Source organism: Littorina saxatilis, linkage group LG7 (genome assembly GCF_037325665.1).
Source record: "Littorina saxatilis isolate snail1 linkage group LG7, US_GU_Lsax_2.0, whole genome shotgun sequence".
Classification (NCBI taxonomy): domain Eukaryota; kingdom Metazoa; phylum Mollusca; class Gastropoda; order Littorinimorpha; family Littorinidae; genus Littorina; species Littorina saxatilis.
In genome coordinates this window covers 9,053,414-9,078,413 of record NC_090251.1, presented here as the reverse complement: position 1 = coordinate 9,078,413, position 25,000 = coordinate 9,053,414, and the positions used below count along the sequence as shown (strand labels likewise).

At 39.8% G+C, this 25,000-nt stretch overlaps 1 protein-coding gene and 2 long non-coding RNA genes across 3 annotated transcripts in view; 2 read left to right on the top strand and 1 right to left on the bottom strand.

Moving 5' to 3' along the window:
• Positions 1–13,778: 13,778 nt before the first annotated feature.
• Positions 13,779–25,000, top strand: part of LOC138972054 (uncharacterized) — a 22,174-nt gene continuing 10,952 nt past the window's right edge. The window contains exons 1-4 of the mRNA XM_070344894.1: positions 13,779–13,913; positions 20,581–20,757; positions 22,178–22,420; positions 23,776–23,946. Coding sequence (XP_070200995.1) covers positions 20,706–20,757; positions 22,178–22,420; positions 23,776–23,946 — 466 coding nt within the window. The 5' untranslated portion in view covers positions 13,779–13,913; positions 20,581–20,705. The remainder of the gene's footprint in view (positions 13,914–20,580; positions 20,758–22,177; positions 22,421–23,775; positions 23,947–25,000) is intronic.
• Positions 14,697–18,107, top strand: LOC138970611 (uncharacterized). Its single transcript, XR_011457021.1, has 3 exons — positions 14,697–15,298; positions 15,828–16,003; positions 16,761–18,107. It is a non-coding gene; the product is annotated as an uncharacterized lncRNA (long non-coding RNA).
• LOC138970612 (uncharacterized) lies at positions 18,264–19,887 on the bottom strand. Its single transcript, XR_011457022.1, has 2 exons — positions 19,331–19,887; positions 18,264–18,739 (listed from the first exon to the last, which is right to left on the bottom strand). It is a non-coding gene; the product is annotated as an uncharacterized lncRNA (long non-coding RNA).

The following is a 25,000-nucleotide window of genomic DNA, read 5'->3' as shown; positions in this document are numbered from 1 at the left end:
TCTCTCTCACTCTCTCTCTCTTTCTTTCTCTCCCCTCTCTCTCTCTGTGTCTCTCTATCAGTACAGAAAGATGTCTTTATAATGAATTGTCAGAATGTATTCCAAATGAGTGTGGTCAATTATGTATCTATACATCCGTAGATGCCTTTCATTTGTTTCATGAATTTTAATACTAAAGACTTTTTGAGTGGTAAATGTTGAAGGATGAAAGAAAATATATTGTGAGTGGACGGATGCATGTTATTCATTAAAAGCCCCACAATGATGTGCTTGGCAAAAAAAAGAAAAAGAAAAAAAAAGAAGATTATTTTCAATCCCTTATCGAGAACACTCGTCTGGGCAGAATTCACATAAAAAAATATATTAACATATGTCGGGTAGTTTTTAAGGAGTTGATGTATATACATACACGCATGCGAACACACAGTACCTTTAATTTGCATAAACCAATTGTATTTAATTTTAAGGACATTTTTAAAGTAAACATGACATATCTATATATTTTTGGATTCAGTAAATGATGAGGAATATAATGCAATCATTTTTGAATATCTGATTGAAATTTCCTTCTTTTTTTTTAAAAAGATTTTGAAGAATTTTAATGAACAAACTTATCAACTCATATTTAAGCTTCCAAGCTGGAACGCAATCCCTTAGTCCGGACGTAGTCACAAATTGCTTGACCAAAATTCCAATTAATTTGTTTGAAAAATGAGGGCGTGACTGTGCTGCCTGTTCTAAAAGGCAGAATAGTTATGACGTCATCAATTACGCTTGGCATACAAGATCACAAAAAAACCAACCCGGGTGGAGATATATTCTGAAATAATTTGCGTATAACGTTTTACGGGTAGCTGTTTAGTAGTTTTCCAGGAATCCTTCTTCATACACACATACATGTACACACAAACACACATACGCCACAACCCTTGTCTCTATTCCTGGTCTATTTGAAAATATGTTGTCAAAACTTGACTTAATGTTAAAAATGAATAAACATGAAAAGAGAATTTATAAATAGATACACACATTGATTTAGTACTTAGTTGATTGAATAATACAATGATTAATGCATAAACTAAGCAAAACAACCTTATAAACAAATTGAACAATTTCAAAACAAGAGGCGAAGCCTTCAAGGCTCACGTAAGAAATCGACAAACAGTAACACAAACTCAATCACTCCGTCACACATACACACACACAGTAAGCATAGGTGACACGGTGCAAGAGATCTAGTGTCTGTCTGTAGCCTACTTACGGGGACACGACTGCCAGATGGCCAGATCGACACTGCGCTTTCGACAGCGCTTCCTCGCGCAGACACTGGAAACACGCTGTGCAGATTAACCTGTAGGAAATCTCTTTTGGCATCTTCTTTATCTATTTTTCTGGAACTACGAAACCGAACAATGGGAAATCGTCTTCTCCGAATCGGCGAACTGCAGCTCGGTGATAACTGTATCTATACCACAATCCTTCACGCGATCTGACCTAACCTTGACCCCTGACCTGGTCTACATACCACACACGACACAAACCAGTCAGCTGTTTTTACCCCACCCCCCCACCACCCGTTTTCTTTGGATACACACTTTAACTACATACGTGCCGACGAAATGTTGATCATTGCTTCAATACTTTTAAGCTGTTGCTTGAATAATAACCAGGTAAAATTAGTATTTCGGTGTTCAGTCAAATGTTAAAGTTTCTACCACAGACATACATACATACCCACGCACGCACGCACGCACAGACAGACAAAAGTTAGCATCGCATAGGCTACACTTACGTGAGCCAAACATTATTAAATGAATAAAGAACAATTAAAAAGAAGAAGAAAATGAACACTAAACAAACGAATTTATAGACGTACATTCAACCAAATAAACGAACAAACAAACAAACAAACAAACAAACAAACAAAATATAAATGCATAAAAACAATCAAAAAGTAAACTAATCAATCAGTAAGTAGGTACAAAAATAAATCCTGTACATATCTAGACAAATAATCACATTAAGCAATAGATACATAATAACATCTGATCGCTGGATATGGATATACGAATAAATGTTAGTGTGTTAGTCTGTGTATCTGTCTGTGTCATCATCATCATCATCATCATCATCATCATCATCATCATCATCATCATCATCATCATCATCATCATCATCATCATCATCATCATCATCATCATCATCATCATCATCATCATGAAACCGGCACGGTTGGCCTAGTGGTAAGGCGTCCGCCCCGTGATCGGGAGGTCGTGGGTTCGAACCCCGGCCGGGTCATACCTAAGACTTTAAAATTAGTAATCTAGTGGCTGCTCCGCCAGGCGTCTGGCATTATGGGGTTAGTGCTAGGACTGGTTGGTCCGGTGTCAGAATAATGTGACTGGGTGAGACATGAAGCCTGTGCTGCGACTTCTGTCTTGTGTGTGGCGCACGTTATATGTCAAAGCAGCACCGCTCTGATATGGCCCTTCGTGGTCGGCTGGGCGTTAAGCAAACAAACAACAACAAAAATCATCATCATGCATCATCATCAGCATCATCATCAACATCATCATCATGCATCATCATCATCAGCATCAACATCAACATCAGCATCAGCATCAGCATCAACATCAACATCAACATCAACATCATCATCAACATCATCATCAACATCATCATCAAGTAAATGGAAATTTGCGGTTAAAGGCATTCCTGAATGTCCATGCATTATGTTACCTACAAGCCATGCAATACAAGGGAATGCTGATAGACACACAAACCGGTATCGTTGACCGGTTGACCTCTTCCTCTCCGGTATTTCCATGTACAAAGTACCGGACAATTCCGAGCAATGCCATCCTTGCACGCTCTTGTGATAGCTTACGTACCACTGCAAAAAGAAACCGTGATCTTATTTTTACATTTAGTCAAGTTGTGACTAAATGTTTTAACATCGACGGGGAATCGAGACGAGGGTACCCCCCGCGGGTTAGGGGGAAGAATTTACCCGATGCTCCCCAGCATGTCGTAAGAGGCGACTAACGGATTCTGTTTCTCTTTTTACCCTTGTTAAGTGTTTCTTGTATAGAATATAGTCAATTTTTGTAAAGATTTTAGTCAAGCAGTATGTAAGAAATTTTAAGTCCTTTGTACTGGAAACTTGCATTCTCCCAGTACGTTGCAAGCCCCTGGAGCAAATTTTTGATTAGTGCTTTTGTGAACAAGAAACAATTGACAAGTGGCTCTATCCCATCTCCCCCCTTTCCCCGTCGCGATATAACCTTCGTGGTTGAAAACGACGTTAAACACCAAATAAAGAAAGAAAGAAAGAAACGAGACGAGGGTTGTGGTGTACCGTATGTGTGTGCGTGCGTGCGTGCGTGTGTATAGAGCGATTCAGACACAACTACTAGACCGATTTTCATGAAATTTTACATGAGAGTTCCTGGGTATATTATCTTCAGCCATGTTTGTCTTTTTTGGATAAATGTCTTTGATGACGTCATATCCGGCTTTTTGTGAAAGTTGAGGCAGCACTGTCACGCTCTCGTTTTTTAACCAAATTGATTGAAATTTTGTTCAAGTAATTTTCGACAAAGCCCGGAAATTGGTATTGCATTTCATCGTGGAGGCTTAAAAGTTGATTAATGAGTTTGCTCAATAAATTTGTCATTACAATCGATTTTTCGCAAACAGATTTAAAATTGATTGCATTGTATTCCTCATCTTCTCCTGAATTCAAAAATATATAGATATGTCATGTTTACTCTAACAATATATAGATATATTGCTATTTCATATGTTACATGGATTTCCATTGGTCAATTGGGCAAAACTGACCTCAGTGCAAAAGTGATATCGACGACATTTCCGTCGATATCAGTTTTGATATCGACGACCTCTTTATTGCTTCCCCACTTCAAAAACAAAAACACCTAAATTTAAAAACAAACAAATATATATATGAAAATGTAATTATCCCAGAATTTAGTTGAGCAAGTGACTGAAGACTTTTTGAAAGGAAAGACATTTTAAAATACTGAAAAGTACAAGAAAAGAGTGAACAAAAAGAAATAATAATCAGAGGGAGGGATATGGAACAGCCAAAACTGAGACAAATACTTTTGTAATTTCTTTACAGTAAATACAAAATGTCCAGAGAATTAGCAATATATCTAACATTGACTGACTGTGTGATGATATCTTCTGCCATTGGTCTGTTTCGACAGTGATATCAAAATCTCGACCTCCGGTCTCGATTTTGATATCACTGTCTCAACAGACCATAGCAGAAGATATCATCATACAGTCCGTCAATATTGGGTAATGTCATGTTTACTCTAACAATATATAGATATGTCATGTTTACTCTAACAATATATAGATATGTCATGTTTACTCTAACAATATATAGATATGTCATGTTTACTCTAACAATATATAGATATGTCATGTTTACTCTAACAATATATAGATATGTCATGTTTACTCTAACAATATATAGATATGTCATGTTTACTCTAACAATATATAGATATGTCATGTTTACTCTAACAATATATAGATATGTCATGTTTACTCTGAACATGTGCTCAGAATTGAAGAAAGTAGGATCAGTAAGTACTACGGACGCCTGCTTTGCTGCGGCGAGCGTGACCCGTCTCGGTCTTCGGTATGGTTAGCCGAGACTAGTCTCGGCGATGATTGGTTTGTGGTGTTGATCTTGACTAAATGTTTTTATATCGCTTCACGCGACTTGTTTATTTTATTTTGTTCTCTCACCAGGCCTTGTCTTATGCGACACATCCCAGTGCAAAGTGGACGAAGCCAAGTTTACTTGGTTTTTGGACGACAACTTGTACTACTTTCTCTACAGCGACGGCGCTAACTTGGAAGATGCCCAGTGCATCTGTGAGTCTCTGCCCGAGGCGCGGCTCGCCATATTCGATGATGACGTCAATATGGATGGCGTCACTGACTATTTGATCAAGTATCACCCCTCGCCCCAGTTCTGGTTGGACGTTGAGCGAGAAGCGCGTGAGTTAGGATACTGGTCGTAGTCCAAACTAACTATAAACTGGAGTGTTCCCCTTTTGAACATTTTGTGTGTAGCTAACAAAATGAAACAGTACATGATTCTAGTAGCTAAAGTACCCCACACTGTAAACACTATAAGATGTTTGATGGGTTGTTGACAGACCAGCTTTTTTGTCGGTCCTAGGGGGAGCATATCGTCTATTGTTTCATATTTATTGACCAAGGCCGAAGGCCGCGGTCAATAAATATGAAATAAAAGTCGATATGCCCCCCGAGGACCGACAAAAAAAGCTGGTCTGTCAACAAACCACCAAACATCGTTTTTGTCATCATTTTGGTAGTGAGAAAATAATATTAAGTGCACAATCAACACCGGGAGCCATGCTTTGAAACACGGGTTCCGTGCTGATAACCACACGAGTCCCGGTTTGATAACCACTGGCAATTAAAGCTGGCGTGTGAAAGCAACTGTCCGTGTTTTTGAGTTCATTAAATGTTGGGATGAATATATCAGGTTTGAGGATGCACAGTTCTGTAGGTTCATCTCGGTATTCCACCCCCTCGGCTTTCAGTTCTAAATATTAAGCTGAGTGATCGAATGTGTAAGCTGCGTTTGGTCAAAGGTCACAGAAGATTTGCGTCATGCAGCGAAGGAAAGAATCGCGATCTTGTTTCCGACTCAGTACCTCTTTGTTTTTCATTAGACCTGGCATTCTGCTTGCTCGGCTTTGTTAGGTGTTTGCATATCTTGTTGCTATTTTCTTTGCTTTTATTATTGTTTCTTATTTGTGCTTCGTTTATCGATACAACGTCTTGTGCACGGGTCAAAATGTGTGTGTCAGGGGTCGTTTTACTTGAACTTGACGTTCGTGTTTCTCCGCCGAACGTCAAACACAGATTCACGCACTCCATGACTCTGTAAGAAGACAAAACATATCGCTAGGTTTCATTTGTTTTTGATGAATGTATGACCTTTCATGAAGTAGTTTTGTTTTTTGTTTACTTTTGCCAGTTTGCCAGTTCGTTTTTGGAACTTTGCAAAGCAGTGTCGTGTCGTCTGTTTAGGTCTGTGGAAACACCAATGAAAAGAGCCGAAGAATCCCCGAGCGTTTCTATTGGGTTTGCTTTTGATTATCCATGTATAACCTGCTTCCTGCAACTATGGTAACCGGGGATTTATTGCCTGGGGAACATGAGATTTATTTCCCAGGTGCTTGTGAATGAAAACTCCTGAAAATGATGACAATAGTGTTTATCATCTGTGCTATTTCGGAAGGTTCTGATCAGAAATGGTCGTGTTTATAACGAGAGAGAGACAATGACAATGACAATGACAAATCTTTATTTTTCGAGGGTGACAAGAATAAGCATAGATATGCTTTTTTGCATCTGGCCCTCGCCCTAAAGAGGGACTAAACTATTTTACTATAACTATGACTAGGGAAAAAAAAGGTTACATAAAAACATTAATGGTAGAACATATAAGTTTATGTACATGAAGCGCATTATGTAGATCATAAGGTAGTGTTCAAAATTGGGTGTAAAGCAATGAAAATAAACGGAAAGTAACCCAACAATACATTAGCTCAGCAACACAATGTATTACAGAGCCAAATCTTCGTGATTTTGTCACAATAAACCATAATTCCAATAATGAACAACTGTATACAAAGAAAACATACCAATCAAGTTTATTTGTTCATAGAGTTCATTAAATGGAAAGAATATTTGGTTCTAAAAGAATCTGTGTTGGTGGATTGCCGCAGGGCGTCCGGAAGAGCGTTCCAGAGGCTGCTTCCTGAATAAACAAGACTTGATTTAAATAGGTCTATCCTAGGAAGAGGAGTGTTTAGTTTTATAAAGTGGTGCGAATTCTTCAAAGAGAACTTTGAGCAAATGGTTTCGGGTGCATTTTCTGTCATAATTTTATGCATCATTATTCCTTTGTTGTAATTCATTCTTGACTTCAGAGGTAGGACCCCTATGTTGATGTAGTCTGAGTCGGTGAGAGTAGTCTGTTTGAGTAATACTACTTTTAGCGCTCTTTTGTGTAATCTGCTGAGTAGCTTTAGGGAATTATCACTTGCAGAGTCCCATAGAGTGGATGCGTAATCAATAAGAGACTGAATATGAGCAGTGAAAAATAACTTCCTGGCTTGACAATTAAGGAAGTGTTTAATTCTAGATAAGAGGTACACTTTCTTTGACACTAATTTACTAAGTTGTTCAATGTGAGTTGACCAAGACAGGTTGTTATCGATGTGGACACCTAGAACTTTGTGATGGTCGACTTTTTCCACTATATTGCCGTCAATCATTAAATCGGGACCAGTTGAGGTACAATTCTGTCGTTTTTGTCTAGTTGTAATTATCATATATTTGGTTTTCTTTGGGTTAAGAGACATGTGATTTAGGTCTGTCCATTCTGTCAGCTGGTTTGGACTTCCTTGGAGGGATTCTGATAAGCGAGTTAAATTTTTGTTACTGGAGTGAATTGTGGTATCATCTGCAAAAAGTTCACATAAATGTTGAATATAAAGGGGGAGGTCATTAACATATATTGAGAAGAGCAGAGGTCCTAATACCGATCCTTGTGGTACACCGTAATCTACAGCTTGCATGCTCGATGCTCTAGTGTTTGTAAGAACTGTCTGTTGTCTGTCAGAGAGGAATGAACTAACAAGATTGATAGTATCATATCCGACGCCATACAAACCGAATTTTCTAAGCAATAATGTGTGATCAATTACGTCAAAGGCTTTTGCAAAGTCTACGAAAATGGCACCACAGAATTCATTATCGTTTATTTTGTCCAACCACTGATCAACAAGAGAGATTAAGGCAGTGTGGCAGGAATGCTTAGCTCTAAATCCTGATTGTTTAGGATGGAATAAGTTGTTTTGGTTGAAATGTGTTAGGATGTGTTTGTTGATATGCTTTTCCAGTGGTTTTGATAACACAGACAAAATGGAAATTGGCCTATAATTTGAGGGGTCTCTTTTGTCACCTGATTTAAACAGAGGAATGACTTTAGCCTGTTTCAGGGCGACTGGAAAATATTTTTTGTCTAAACAGAGATTGTAAATGTAGGTAAGTGTTTCAGAAATTACGGGGGCTGACAATTTAAGAATCCTACCATCAAGCCCATCGAGCCCCCGGGTGCCTGTTTGCTTGAGGTGTGTAAGTGCGTGAAAAACTTCAGGTACTGTAAGAAGGGGAATTTTTGCTTGACATGAAATTTGTTTTGATTTGCAAAATTCTTCTAAAACTTTCAAATCATTCAATTTGGACTTGTCATTTTTAATCACATTTTCAGCAATTTTGGAAAAATGTGTGTTTAAAGCATCGGGAGATATGTCCTTGATACAACTCGGATGACTGGCAGCCTTTTTATTCGTAAGTTCATTTATTGCCTTCCATATATTCTTTGAGTTTTGCTTTGAACTTGATGCTAGGTCACGAAAATATTTTATCTTTTTTGTTCGTTTAAGTGAATTTACCTTATTTCTCTGTTCTCTGTATTCCTCTTCCTTGCCAACCGACTTTAAAAAATCGCGATGGTCAATGGCATGTTGTAAATCATTATCAAACCATTTAGGTTTTACAATGTGCCTAACTCTCTTTATTCTCCACGGAGCATGTTTATCGTATATGTCATTGAAGGCACTAAGCCAATGTGTTAGGGCTTCGTCCGGATCCGTAAAATTGTAAGTATCAGATAGTGGGGAATTCCAAAGTTCATGTAGAAAGGTGTCTTCGTTAAATTGAGAAAAAGAGCGGTATTTTATTGTCTTGTGACCAACTTTAGGAATTTTGACACCCTTTCTTGACCATGTTAAACAGACAGGAAAATGATCGCTGCAACCATTGGCTGGAACACAACATTCGACAATATTATGGTGATCAGTAACATAGATATGATCTATCAGAGTACTGCTGGATGATGTGACTCTAGTGGGAGTGTTGACTATTTGTTTAAGATTATAGAGGTTAATCATATCAACCCACTGCTTGTTTTGTTTAAGCAAATCAACATTAAAGTCTCCCAACAGAATTGTTTCCTTTGACTCGAGCAGAACTGCATCTAACATCTGTGTAAAGTTATCTGACCAGTTTGCTCGCTCTGCGGGATTTCTATAACAAAATCCTATGAGGAGTGGAGGTGCTCCTCTCAACTTAACTTCAATCCACACAGATTCCACGAAGTTCTCAAGGTTTATTATTCGTGTATAACTAATTGATTCACTTATGTACAAAAGTATACCAGTTTCTCTACTTTGCTGAGGGTCTCTGCGTAACGTACTGTAACCTGGAATAACAACGTCAGAATCCGAAATCTGAGGTGTTAAGAGAGAGAGAGAGAGAGAGAGAGAGAGAGAGAGAGAGAGAGAGAGAGAGAGAGAGAGAGAGAGAGAGAGAGAGAGAGAGAGAGAGAGAGAGACATAACAAATAGAAAATAAAAAGTGTACATTTAAACAGATAACTAAAGTGAGAACACATTATACATATGTACACACAATGCATTGCATAGAGGGAAATTGCGAGTTCATTGGTGTGAATTTAGTGGTATAGAGCAGATTACATTGACGCAACACTATGCTCTGAGCCATACATTGCATTTTAAAGAAAATCAAACACACAAGCAAGACATTGCAAAGACCATCACACATCTACATGGTTGTTTGATTTTAATTCCCTTCATCCGAAAAGGGTCTGTGTACATTATACCAATAAAGAGGGGAGGGGCATGTTAAATACAAAAAAATGAATCCATTTAAGACAAATATAATTTATTTTGACCTCATTAAATAAGACAAATATCTGCTCTTAATACTATCTGTGCTAGTAGTTTGCCTCAGGCATGTCGGAAGAGAGTTACAGAGACTGCTACCTGAATACACTAAACTGGACTTAAACAAGTCAATCCAAGGAATAGGAGTGTTTAATCTCATAAATTGGCGTGAATTCCTCATGGTAAATTTGGCACGTAGAGTTTCAGGTACACATCCTGTGATACGTTTGCTTATAAGGGTACCTTTATTATAGCTTAGTCTTTTCATCAGAGGGAGAATGCCTAAGTTCATGTAGTCTAACTCAAACAGGGTTGTTTTCTTTAATAAGACGTACTTCTTTGAGAGAGAAAGAGAGAGAGAGAGAGAGGGGGGGAGAAAGAGGGGGGGGGGAGAGAGACAGAGACAGAGAGAGAGAGAGAGAGAGAGAGAGAGAGAGAAAGAAAGAAAGAGAGAGAGAGAGAGAGAGAGAGAGAGAGAGAGAGAGAGAGAGAGAGAGAGAGAGAGAGAGAGAGAGAGAGAGAGAGAGAGAGAGAGAGAGAGAGAGAATGACAAATGTATATCATATTTTCTGTCACAGCCAAGAACGATATGGACGACGAGAATGACTTCACGTGGGCAAACGGTTGCTCACTGTCGAAAAATTCCTCTCTCTTTACAAATGGCGAACCGGACAGAAGCGACACCGTAGTGCGCATACGGAATACTGCAGGTTTATGGGAGTTCTGGAGTATCAGCCCTGACAAACTGTTCAGGCCACTATGCCAATCTTGTGAGTGGAAAAATAACTGATACTGAATATCTGTCCTTCATTTTTATATTTAGTCAAGTTTTGACTAAATATTTTAACATCGAGGGGGAATCGAAACGAGGGTCGTGGTGTATGTGCGTGTGTCTGTGTGTGTGTGTGTGTGTGTGTGTGTGTAGAGCGATTCAGACTAAACTACTGGACCGATCTTTATGAAATTTGACATGAGAGTTCCTGGGTATGAAATCCCCGAACGTTTTTTTCATTTTTTTGATAAATGTCTTTGATGACGTCATATCCGGCTTTTCGTGAAAGTTGAGGCGGCACTGTCACGCCCTCATTTTTCAACCAAATTGGTTGAAATTTTGGTCAAGTAATCTTCGACAAAGCCCGGACTTCGGTATTGCATTTCAGCTTGGTGGCTTAAAAATTAATTAATGACTTTGGTCATTAAAAATCTGAAAATTGTAAAAAAAAATAAAAATTTATAAAACGATCCAAATTTACGTTTATCTTATTCTCCATCATTTGCTGATTCCAAAAACATATAAATATGTTATATTCGGATTAAAAACAAGCTCTGAAAATTAAATATATAAAAATTATTATCAAAATTAAATTGTCCAAATCAATTTAAAAACACTTTCATCTTATTCCTTGTCGGTTCCTGATTCCAAAAACATATAGATATGATATGTTTGAATTAAAAACACGCTCAGAAAGTTAAAACAAAGAGAGGTACAGAAAAGCGTGCTATCCTTCTTAGCGCAACTACTACCCCGCTCTTCTTGTCAATTTCACTGCCTTTGCCATGAGCGGTGGACTGACGATGCTACGAGTATACGGTCTTGCTGAAAAATGGCATTGCGTTCAGTTTCATTCTGTGAGTTCGACAGCTACTTGACTAAATATTGTATTTTCGCCTTACACGACTTGTTGTTGTTCTTGTTGTTCTTGTTGTTCTTGTTCTTCGTCTTCTTCCTCTTCTTATCCAACTTCTTGTTCTTGTTCTTGTTCTTGTTCTTCTTCTCTGTAATGTTCTTGACTCTTTTCTCTCCAGTTGTTACTTTGTCGGAACATAAGTTCATGTTTGAGTGATTGTGTTCTTGTAGGCTGGGATAGAGAGTGGAAGCAGTGCACGCCTTCGAGCGTTGAATCATGTTGTGTTTTCATGCAGTTGAACCACCTTCGAGCATTGACTCATGTTTTGTTATCATGCAGTAAACCGCCTTCGAGCATTGAATCATGCTTTCCTAACATGCAGTAAACCGCCTTCGAGCATTGAATCACGTTTTCCTTTCATGCAGTGGAACCGCCTTCGAGCATTGAGTCATGTTTTCCTTTCATGCAGTGGAACCGCCTTTGAGCATTGAATCATGTTTTTCTTTCATGCAGTTTAACCGTCTTCGTGCATTAAATCATGTTTTCCTAACATGCAGAGGAACCGCCTTCGAGCATTGAATCATGTTTTTCTTATTATACAGTTAAACTGCTCTTCGAGCATTGAATCATGTTTTTCTTTCATGCAGTTAAACCACCTTCGAGCATTGAATCATGTTTTCTGAACATGCACTTAACCGCCTTCGGGCATTGATTCGTGTTTTTCGAACATGCACTTAACCGCCTTCGAGCATTGAATCATGTTTTCCTAACATGCAGTAAGCCGCCTTCGAGCTTTCTCACGCTCAGTTAAACCCGCCGTCGAATTTTGTATCACGTTTGAAACAGCCTTCGAGCAAGGAATCATGTTTTCCCTTATATGTAGTGAAACCACCTTCGAGCATTAAATCACTGGTTTTCCGCACATTCAGGTAAACCCGCCTTCATATTTTGTATCACAATTGAAACCGCCTTCGAGCTATGAATCACGTTTTCCCCACACATTTGAGGTGAATTTGTTGCAGTGAAACTGCCTTCGGGCTATGAATCACGTTTTCCTCACACACTTGAGGTGAATTTGTTGCAGCTAAATCACCTTCGAGCTATGAATCACGTTTTCCTCACATAGTTGAGGTGAATTTGTTGCAGCTAATCCACCTTCGAGCTATGAATCTCGTTTTCCTCACACACTTGAGGTGAATTTGTTGCAGTGAAACCGCCTTCGGGCTATGAATCACGTTTTCCTCACACACTTGAGGTGACTTTGTTGCAGTGAAAGCGCCCTCGGGCTATGAATCACGTTTTTCTCACACACTTGAGGTGACTTTGTTGCAGCTAAACCACCTTCGAGCTATGAATCGCGTTTTCCTCACACACTTGAGGTGAATTTGTTGCAGCTAAACCACCTTCGAGCTATGAATCGCGTTTTCCTCACACACTTGAGGTGACTTTGTTGCAGCTAAACCACCTTCGAGCTATGAATCGCGTTTTCCTCACACACTTGAGGTGAATTTGTTGCAGCTAAACCACCTTCGAGCTATGAATCACGTTTTCCTCACACACTTGAGGTGACTTTGTTGCAGCTAATCCACCTTCGAGCTATGAATCTCGTTTTCCTCACACACTTGAAGTGACTTTGTTGCAGTTAAACCACCTTCGAGCTATGAATCACGTTTTCCTCACACACTTAAGGTGACTTTGTTGCAGATGAACCACCTCCGGGCTATGAATCACGTTTTCCTCACACACTTGAGGTGAATTTGTTGCAGTGAAACCGCCTTCGGGCTACCTTCCCACCCCTCCCAAGTTGACTTGGGTCAGTCTAGGCAGGCTGAGTCGAATGTTTGGCTTCTCCCTTGAAACGATGTCGTTGTCTGATGCAAAGGATGCGTGCAAACAACAGGTACGATCATTTGTTTCCCTTGATTTGACGGCCCACTGAATACGTAGCTGGTCACACGTCCCATGGGGTATATCATTTTTTGTCCCCCACCTTAAAACAACATATATAATAAAGTTCAGTTTCAGTTTCAGTTTCAGTTTCTCTCTCTCCCTCACTCTCTCTCTCTCTCTCTCTCTCTCTCTCTCTCTCTCTCTCTCTCTCTCTCTCTCTCTCTCTCTCTCTCTCAGACAAGAGAAAGAAACTTGCATTCATCTCGAATATCAATATCAGTTGAAGTGACGATACTACATATAACCAACCAACCAACCAACCAACCAACCCATCCATCTCTCTCTCTCTCTCTCTCTCTCTCTCTCTCTCTCTCTCTCTCTCTCTCTCTCTTTCCCTCTCACTCCCTTTCTCCATCAACTTGCTGGAATCTTTTCCGTGTTGCAGGCAGGGGAGGTGTACCTGGCCACTTTGGACACACATTACGACGATGTTTCCCAGCACATCCTGGACAACTACCCGGACAACGCCTTCTGGCTTGACGCTGATTACATTGACACAGCAGGTATAGATGCCATGTTGTGTGGGTTATCAGGTTAATAAGATAAACAAAAATAAAAAAATAAAAAAAGAAGATTCGAGCTATGAATATCATTAAAACAAAAACAAACAAACAAAAAACAAACAAAACACGTACATTAGTTGTTATCGTTAGATGTGGCTGTGATATCCATATTTATCCGTCACAATGTCGAGAAAGGAGGAATCATATCAGATCGAGGCGTAAGCCGAGATCTGATATGTTTCCGCCTTTTGAGACATTGTGAAGGATAAATGTAGATATCACAGCCACATCTAACGATAACGAATTTATTGCGTTTTGTTTTGGACAGTTTCATGCATCCGTAAGAGAATAGAATGTCGTCTTTTGATTTGGAACGTGACGTGTTTCAGAACTTCTTCTCGACAACTCGGATGGTCGTTTTCACTGAACGATGGACATTGAAGTGATCAGAGTTTGAGAGAATTGTCTTTTACTTTCACATAACTGTCCCTGCTGAAAGACTTGCGATTATGTAACAATGCGCGAGTCGCAATGATCCAGGTAGGAATTATGCACAGTGATTGTGACCTCTTCCAGTCTCTCTCCCTTTCATTCCCTCTGTTTTCTTCATCGAGTCGTCAAGTCAGTTACGTTTTAATCTCAGGGCTGGTGCGGTGTGAACCATTGTGCCTGCAGACACTTTTGCTTCTATCTTGCTAGGGGGTGAAATCTCTTTCAAATTGTAGTCAAAGTTATCCAGTTCTCACAAGTGTCTGCTGCGTCTCTTGTTGTTTTTCTGCTAAATAGACCTTTTTCGTATAACCTTTGCCCCCAGCGTTTCGACCAATCAGATTTTAGGGCACGGCAGCCTCTCTCTGATAACCGGAAATAAGGGGCAGCCTGAAATACCTCTTTCACTGTCGGTGCTCGAAGTACTATTGCCAGAGGATTACTTTGAGAAATTCTGCAAGAAAACGGATTATCTTGTTCAAAATCATGAACTAAAAGTCAAGGACATGCACGAAGGTATGGTTTGAAACTACTGTTGGTGGTATATGGACGAAAGACTTGGCGAACTTCCCCTACATAAGCGAAGCAGAGGTGATCGACCACAGATCTACAGATCTCTGGATCAACTTTCTTACTGATACTACTGCGTCGACGTTCGACAAGTTATACGACGCATCCAGCGCAAAGAATGCAAAACCTTGGTGTAAACGATAGACATACTGTGTGCATAAAATGTCTTTCTGCATGGCACAACAGCTAGTAAGCGGCAACTGTGGTGATCAGACTCAGAGCGAGTGTGCTGACGTCATTGAAGCAGACTCGCAACGAAGTGTATGCTGTTGTGGGGGGACGCTGACCGGACAGGCACTTGGAGCCTACTGCGAGTGTATTGCTGGGTAAGTGTTGTTGGCCTTGTATGTTTTGTGGGATTAACTTGATGGCTGCGTTACTTGGTATCTTACACAATCAGTTTTCATACTCAGTCATATAATGCATGGCACACAAAGTGACAAACACACACAGAGATTCATAATTCTCTACTGAAAATGTCTGCATGCAAAAGCTGTCTTTTTTGACAAAGTTATGAGCAGCATGTTAATGTAATTTCAATCAGTATCTCCAGGAGACCATGCCATGTTGGCTAGGCATGTTCAATAGAATACCAGGTACCTGAGTGCGGAGTTTTATTTAAATGTGTACGTACACATGTGTTTGTGAATCCTCTTGTCAATGAAGGTTATCACTGCAGTAAGATCAAATTCCATTCTGAGACGGTATATATTTTATATAGATCTATCAACAGCATGCGCTTACAAGCTCTCTGTAGGAATTCCTAGGAAAGATAAAGTTAATTGTTATTAGCAGGCTAAGGAAAATCAAGATGATACAAACGGAATTTGATTGTGTGTTGTTGTTTTTACCCAGAAAGGACAGTCTTGCAACCATGTGGCTGCCACACTTTTTGCTGCTTCACACTACATGGCTGAAGGAATCGACACTGTGCCAGCAGACAAAACTTGTACACACTACAAATGTATGTGGAAGGGGCATGCTGCCAAGAAAACTGCACCAGCTGCTCTCGATGACATACAAATTGTTAAGTAAGTGTGTATAATAATTAATATTAAGGAAATTAGGGTTGCGTTACCTAGAGGTTTACATCAAAGTGTGATCTATTTTTTTCAGAACATAAGTCTCAAAGTTAAAATATAGAGCTTGTTAACTACAACAGCTACAAGACTGGGGAAAGAGAAACAGGGATATTTATAAAGTGCATCATCAAAAAACTATGCATTTTACATTTAGTCAAGAGACCAGGGCGGTGGTGTATGTTTGTGTGTAGAGCAATTTCTGGAAAACTACAACATTATGTTTAGGTTAAAAACAAACCAGCCCTGAAAGTGGCAAGTATTTTACTCGCCATAGTGAGTAGAAGCATGCAACTGGTGAGTAGAAGTGTTCATCTACTCGCCAAATGCGAGTGAAGATGCTGAATCAAATTGTTGGTTTGGTTCGTAAAATTTGCTCTCTGGCTGGTACGTTTTCAGAATCACTAGCCAGAGGCTAGTGCATAATTTTTTTACTTTCAGGGCTACAAGCTTAGAAAGTTAAACAGATTTTTTTTAAACACAGGGAAGCGTGATTTCCTGTGGGACAGTTTTGCTACTGCGCTATGCTGGGTTGCCATTTACCTTATTCGACGTGGATGCTGGTTTTCAGCTAAGCATTGTCCTTGTGAAATGTACTGCGTTCAGTATCGTTATACATGTTTGACAGACTGGCGCAACTTGTTTTAGCATTTGTACCCAGCATAAGATTTGCTTTAGTGTCAAGTAAAAAAAATAATTTCATTTTCAGGTATGCTTCAAGACAAGACAAGTTTCCCCGGACGACTCTTCAAGGCCTCAATTTTGACCCAAGAAGTCCGGATGCCAGGAAGCGCGACTAAGAGATCTTCAACAACCGGTACCAACCGTTTGAAGGCTGCATATACATGTAGTTATGATATACTGAACTAGGGTTTTCAAGGTGTGATATTTTTTTCCAATACCAGTTAATTAAGTTGGTAGCAACAGTTAACTGTTCTGTCAAGTGAAAAATGTATGTAGTTTCATTATGGACAGGTAAAATCAGTACTTTGTTTACAGCGAGGGAGGGTACGTAGTGCTGTCACCTCTGTGTGTGAGTTCAGGTTTAATTTTTTAAATACCTGCAGTTAAGACAGAAGATTGTGGAAGCTGATAAGAACTTGTGTCAGAGGATAGTAAGAAGTGTTTTGGCTTCGTACGGACTATACCATCATCCAGGACTTGTGTGTATTATTCGGAGAACGTATCAGAGCCGAGGACATGTGTTGTGAACAGCGATTCTCAGTGATGAAAGTGTAGTGTGTGTAATGCCGGACTGTGTTCTTCTTCAACTTCGGAATGGCAAGGAGGTATTTTGTGAGATGTTTTATGATTTGATATCCATGTACTGATGATTTCCTTCAATAGCGAAATGTTTGAAATGTTCATTCGGTTTGTTTGTTGTTCAAGAGCGTGTTGTCACCATCCCTTATGAATATGGACGTGTGTGAATGTTGGTGCAGACATGAGCGTTTGAGCGAGTGAATTTAGAAGCCCTGTGCATGAAAGTCATTACCGGACAACCAAATCAGCAAACATAGAAATTCCTTGTCATACACATCGATCTGATCAAGGTAATAATGTTAGCACTTTTTTTTCAATTTATTTCACAGTTATTTGTTATTTTTTTGAGGAAATTATAATGCAATTCACCGATTTAAAAAAAGATGATTCCAATTGTCTCCCTTGAACAAATTTGTTTGTACAAAATTTGTTACTTACTTTTTTTTTCAAGGCTATATCAAGGAAAATTCTTTTTGAACTGATTGTGGGACCGTGCACAAGCTGACAGACTTGAACTCAAAAGTTGCAGAAGATTCTTGGCTGCGACTTTTGAGTTCAAGCCGATCAGTTTGTGCACAGTCCCAAGATTTGTCTATATTTATTTATCACTTAAAATAAAATACAGTTTTTCTTTTAATTAAACTGTAGATATGTCAAAGACTGTTTTGAATAATTTTGGGGGGTAATTTTCTTTAAGAAATAACTCAAGTGAATGCACAAATTGTGTACTAAAGTGTCGGTACAAGGGAGACAATTTGAAGCCATTTTAAAAAACAAAGCAGTATATTGCATAATAATATCCTTCAATTATAACAAGAAATAAGGAATAAACGTCTCTTGACATGTTGTCTACCTAATTATCTTGATCGCATTTATTTAAAGTGGGAATCGTTATGTTCGTAAGCTCACATACAATCATTTATGAAACAAATTCAGACCAGACCAGAGATTTGATTGATAATGGGCCCTTTATTCTATACAGTACCAGAGTAAATTATATAAACCATTACATGACAAAATAAGCTTCTTGCTCTTTGGAGTGATGTGGCCTTTGGCAGCTCATCAACCCAGTAATGTAGACCTGCCTTTTTTACGAAGTAGGTACATGCATACCGAAAGATCACCATATCATCATACGTGTAAAACCATACTGCAGTGTCATTTTTCAGTAGAGAATCAACAGAAAAAGAGCGTATGTTCTCCTTCACCTTCATGTTGTCTTTCTTCAAGCCAGAAACATCTTCAGTCAGACGATTAATCACAGAGGCCTGTTATGTAATTGTCATCTGCAGCTCTGCCAACTTGAGGTAGTCTGTGTTCCAATAACAATACCCTCACATGTAGTCGTGTCCCTCTTTGCAAAGGCATGATCTGGCCCTGGTCCTAAGCTCTCACTAGATGCGGAGGGCAAAGGAATGGCTGCTTCTGTAAATACAAAATCAAATGTATACATTAGCAATAGAATTAGCATCAATGATCTTGTTATCAGATTACACATGCATCACACTCACAGCATTTAAGCATGAAAATACATGAGGGAAATAACTCCTGAAATTGAAAAAAAACTTAGGGGTGCGGGAGATGCTCCCCGGAAATTATTTTGGAGTGTTCTATGCAAAATCAAAATTGTAGAAATCTAGTGCTATTTTTGTTGTTGCATCAATTCAATGGTACATTTCTGGGAATAAAAAAAATGATTCAGCATGAGCTTTATCGATGTCTTGAAAACTGCATCACTATCTGTATCAAGTAACCTCCTTAATCTTCTCGATTCAAGAGTCGGTTGATTCAGAGATACTGTAGCAACAGATCTCTGGTTGATTGCATGCACGCGGCTTGTCGACATATGTCTAGATCTTGTTTGTTTGTTTTCTAAAATCTTGCATTTGTTTCGTGACCCTTCCTATGCATCCATTTTGGGCTGCCGATTCATTTTAAATGTCTTATACACTGATGTAGGAAGACAATTTGAAGTCAGCAGATCATAAATTAATTTAAAAAAAAAACAAAGCTTACTTGGCTCTGAGTCTCTTCCAGATCCGATGATATTTTCAGCGTTGACACTGGGGGTGGAAGCAAAACCGCTTGCCACTTGTCGTCGGTCTTCAGCGGACAAAGTCACGTCTCCGACCAGTACCTTGTCCTTCTGCTAGAGTCACTTGTTCTTGATGTTCTCTCAAATCCAAGATTAAGGGTGGGTACGAAGTCAAAGGAGTTGGCATCGTTGAAAGCCGTGCCATTGCCAGACACGAAGTGACGCGAGCAGACTTTTCAATGGTACGACAAACCCCTGTCGTCGGATTGCTTGCACCCATCGCGTCCTTCGCTGTTGCGCCTTCGCACTCAGCTTGCACCCATCGGAAAGCCATACAATGACAAATTCTGTCCACCGTATTTCTCTTTCTTCATTCCACTGTTGCACTTGCAGTTGTAAACACAACAGTTTGTCTCGTCGTCTCCGCACTTTACTTTGCACCAAGCCTCGTTGTCGATTTTTCCTTTTGCCCCCTAGTTCCGGTAGATCTGACAATAAACTTCACAGCGCATGCGCCAAAATTTAAGTGAAAAAGGTCTATTGCCATTCAATGCAACCCACGTCGGTAAGACTTCAGATTCAATTTCTAGGACACATGACTGCGTACAAAAGATTGGGCATGTTTTTCTCATTTTTGACGATTTGCCTTTTTGCTTGTTGTGTACTCAATTCTTCATCAAAGAATGTTTATGGGAAATATCTCGCTCCACTATTTTTGAAGTGACCGTCTAAAGATGACGCCCATAAGTGATTAGTCACTTCCTGCGAGATATCACTTGGATATGACGACTTCCTGCGATATATCAATTGATATAGGGTGCATGTTGGACCAATGGTTAGTTACAGTTTCGTCATGTGACCCGTAAAAACGCAATAAACGCACATACACACATCGCATAAACACACATGCCTACACACACACACACACACACACACACATACACACACACACAGACACACGAACACACACACACACATACAGACACACAAACACACAAACACACACACACATACACACACACACACACATACACACACACACACGCACACACACACACACACACACACACACACACACACACATACACACCTTCCCCCAACCCCCAACACACATAAACCAGCGCTCCATGTTTCCTCCAACTAAAACTAACCCTTAAAGAGCTTATTGCAGAATCGTGTTGCCTGGAAACCAATCCTTTCACTTTGGAGTTGGTATTTTATTTTATTTCAGACTCCACCTTCACCGTTACCTGGAGCGAGGAAAACAATATCACCAGAAGCTATGTGTTGTCCTCCAACTCCCAAGACTCCTCTCAGAGCGTGGTCATCTACAGGGACGGCAATGGGACGAAGCTTATGCCGAGTGCCGGCGTCTTGTCCTCACACTTCATCTGCGAAGGAAGACCCGGTACAGTAGAACCCCCCTTTTAAGACCCCCCCCCAAATTTAAGACTTCCACATTTTTAAGTCCTTGTTTTCTCAGACTTTCTGTGCAGAACCTTTGTTAAATTACCCCCTTTTTAAGACTCCTTCGTTTTTACATTTAGTCAAGTTTTGACTAAATGTTTTAACATAGAGGGGGAATCGAAACGAGGGTCGTGGTGTATACTGTGTGTGTGCGTGCGTGCGTGCGTGTGTGTAGAGCGATTCAGACCAAACTACTGGACCGATCTTTATGAAATTTTCCATGAGAGTTCCTGGGATTGATATCCCCGAACCTTTTTTTCCTTTTTTTGATAAATGTCTTTGATGACGTTATATCCGGCTTTTCGTGAAAGTTGAGGCGGCACTGTCACGCCCTCATTTTTCAACCAAATTGGTTGAAATTTTGGTCAAGTAATCTTCGACGAAGGCCGGACTTCGGTATTGCATTTCAGCTTGGTGGCTTAAAAATTAATTAATGACTTTGGTCATTAAAAATCTGAAAATTGTAAAACAAATTATTTGTTTTTTAAAACGATTCAAATTTACGTTCATCTTATTCTCCATCATTTTCTGATTCCAAAAACATATAAATATGTTATATTTAGATTAAAAACAAGCTCTGAAAATTAAAAATATAAAAATTATTATCAAAATTAAATTGTCGAAATCAATTTAAAAACACTTTCATCTTATTCCTTGTCGGTTCCTGATTCCAAAAACATATAGATATGATATGTTTGGATTAAAAACACGCTCAGAAAGTTAAAACAAAGAGAGGTACAATTTCACTGCCTTTGCCATGAGCGGTGGATTGACGATGCTACGAGTATACGGTCTTGCTGCGTTGCATTGCGTTCAGTTTCATTCTGTGAGTTCGACAGCTACTTGACTAAATGTTGTATTTTCGCCTTACGCGACTTGTTAAGACCTGATTTTCTCAGGTCCGTGGAGGTCTTAAAAGGGAGGTTCCACTGTAGTGTTAAGACATGTTTGCTGCTTTATTTAGTTGCGCAGGGGCTCAAGACTGCGTTATGAGTTTTGGGATGGATTGAGTGGGGATGGATCGTGTGTGTGTTTGCGTGCGCGCGCGTGTGTGTGTGTGTGTGTGTGCGTGTGTGTGTGTGGGGGGGGGGGGGGGTACGTGTGCGTGCGTGCGTGCGTGCGTGCGTGTGTGCCTGCTTGCGTTTTTGCGTGCGTACATGCGTGCGTGCGCGCGTGTTTGTGAATGTTTGTTTGTCTGCATTTGTTCTATTTTTACCTGTCAGTCTGTCTGTCGAATTGCACGTTTGGAGGATGTCTTTTTGTGTTCTTGTTTACCTGAGAGGTTTACACTGACCAACGTGTGTATTTCTTGTTTACCTGAGAGGTTTACACTGACCAACGTGTGTATATTCTCACCATAGATCTTGAATCAACCTCCCCCGACGACAATGGTGTTTGGGTCCCCTTGGGTTCGCCCAGCAGACAGTTTTTCTTCTCCGACGACAAGAAGTCGTTCCCAGAAGCCAGAGAGACATGCGCAGCGCTACCTGGATATGGTCGCCTGGCCAACCTTGACCTTATGTTTGCGGAGGTCACGGACTGGATATTGGACAATCACTCAGACAGGGAGTACTGGGTCGATGCTGCCAGACCTGAAAACATCAGTGAGTATAGAGGATATAGGGGTATTTTTGTATGACAGTTATATTGGTGCCTGTGTAAACGTTGTCTTGTTATCCTTTTCTTTTGATATCTTCTGTCTTTACCTACTTTCAAATGCTTTTACTTAATTATTTGGCAGGGATGTTCAGTTGTTTGTCTCAATATTGATAGGTGTACTTTTTTGAACGAAGCATATTGATGACATCTTAGGACGGGCGCTGTGGCGGGGTGGTAAGACGTCGGCCTCTTAATCGGAAGGTCGAGGGTTCGAATCCCGACCGCGGCCGCCTGGTGGGTTAAGCGTGGAGATTTTTCCGGGTCAACTTATGTGCAGACCTGCTAGTGGCTTATCCCCCTTCGTGTGTACACGCAAGCACAAGACCAAGTGCGCACGGAAAAGATCCTGTAATCCATGTCAGAGTTCGGTGGGTTATAGAAACACAAAAATACCCAGCATGCTTCCTCCGAAATCGGCGTATGGCTGCCTAAATGGCGGGGTAAAAACTGTCATACACGTAAAATTCCACTCGTGCAAAAACACGAGTGTACGTGGGAGTTTCAGCCCACGAACGCAGAGGAAGAAGAAGAAGATGACATCTTACTTACTTATTAGGCCCTTTGCCCCCAGCGGAGCATAAGGCCATTGGCGACGTTTCTCCATCGCAATATTGATGACATAGGTTGTTTCCATGTTTAAGTTCTTACGTTAGTTATGATGTGTTTGTTTTTATTAACTTGTCCTAAGTTAACACATCACTGTTTGCTGCGTCTGTGTACATCCTCAATGTTTGTGTTTGACTTAGTTGTATATTTCTTTGGCTTAAAAGTGCTCCGTGCCAAAAGCGGAACATCAGTGTGTGAAACTATGTGTGTGATTAAAGTGCTTGCTCCGCCTGGTAATTAGGCGAGTGGTAAAAAGTTTTTCTCGGCCGAGTTTAATTTCTATTTAATTTTTATCATTTTTTATCATTTCTAATATATGATTGTATCGTAGATCCAAGGAGTGTATGGATGTATAATTGTTGCCACACTAGAACAAATACTAATCATGGCTTGTATGCTATGCGGCGGATTACATTCTTGTTCTTATTCTTGTTCTTATTCTTGTTATGTTATGCGAATCGGGAGAACTGGGGACACATGTACATTGTAAATCGCTTTGTGAAGTTTGTCGTGGGACTAAGCAGTACTAGCGTCGATACACATGCAGAAAATCAGATAAATGAAAAATATCGCGATATTTACTAGCAATGAATGAATACCATGGGAAATCAGGTTATTGTTTATAGTCCAATGCAAAATGGCTTCACAGTAAATGTTGTCGATGTCAGTACAATCATACAATCATCTGTTTCAGACGAGGACTTTCAATGGGGAAATGGTAACCCGATCGATCCATCAATGTGGCTCTTCCAAACGCGTGCAAGCGCCTTCGTAGCTCGTCTGCGAAAAAACGAGGGTGTTGTCGGGCTCGGTGATACGACATCCTACCAAGATTCCAAATATTATGTGTGCGAAACAGAACCAGGTGAGATGAGCTACTTTATTTTTCACGGAAGAAATAAAACATAAGACATAAGACATACGATTTTATTTCAACCACGTGCATTACACAGGAATATAATTATGTTGGTTTGAGTTTATTTAAAACATAGTACATTCAAACACAACAACCAAACAGAGTGCTAACAGAACTGCATACACACACTCACTTACACCCACACGCAAACACTGACACACACACACACACACACACACACACACACACACACACACACACACACACACAAACAAAAAAACACACACACACTAACACACACACAGACAGACAGACAGACACACACACACACACACACACACACACACACACACACACACACACACACACACACACACACACTACATGATACCGCGTTCACATATTGTCCACTTCACGTAACATACTCTTTTTATATCTAGTCAAGTTTTGACTAAATATTTTAACATCGAGGGGGAATCGAAACGAGGGTCGTGGTGTATGTGTGTGCGTGTGTGTGTGCGTGCGTGCGTGCGTGCGTGTAGAGCGATTCAGACCAAACTACTGGGCCGATCTTTATGAAATTTTACATGAGAGTTCCTGGGATTGATATCCCCGAACGTTTTTCTCCTTTTTTCGATAAATGTCTTTGATGACGTCATATCCGGCTTTTCGTGAAAGTTGAGGCGGCACTGTCACGCTCTCATTTTTCAACCAAATTGGTTGAAATTTTGGTCAAGTAGTCTTCGACGAAGCCCGGACTTCGGTATTGCATTTCAGCGTGATGGCTTAAAAATTAATTAATGACTTTGGTCATTAAAAATCTGAAAATTGTAAAAAAAAATAAAAAATTATAAAACGATCCAAATTTACGTTTATCTTATTCTCCATTATTTGCTGATTCCAAAAACATATAAATATGTTATATTTGAATTAAAAACAAGCTCTGAAAATTAAAAATATAAAAATTATTATCAAAATTAAATTTTCCAAATCAATTTAAAAACACTTTCATCTTATTCCTTGTCGGTTCCTGATTCCAAAAACATATAGATATGATATGTTT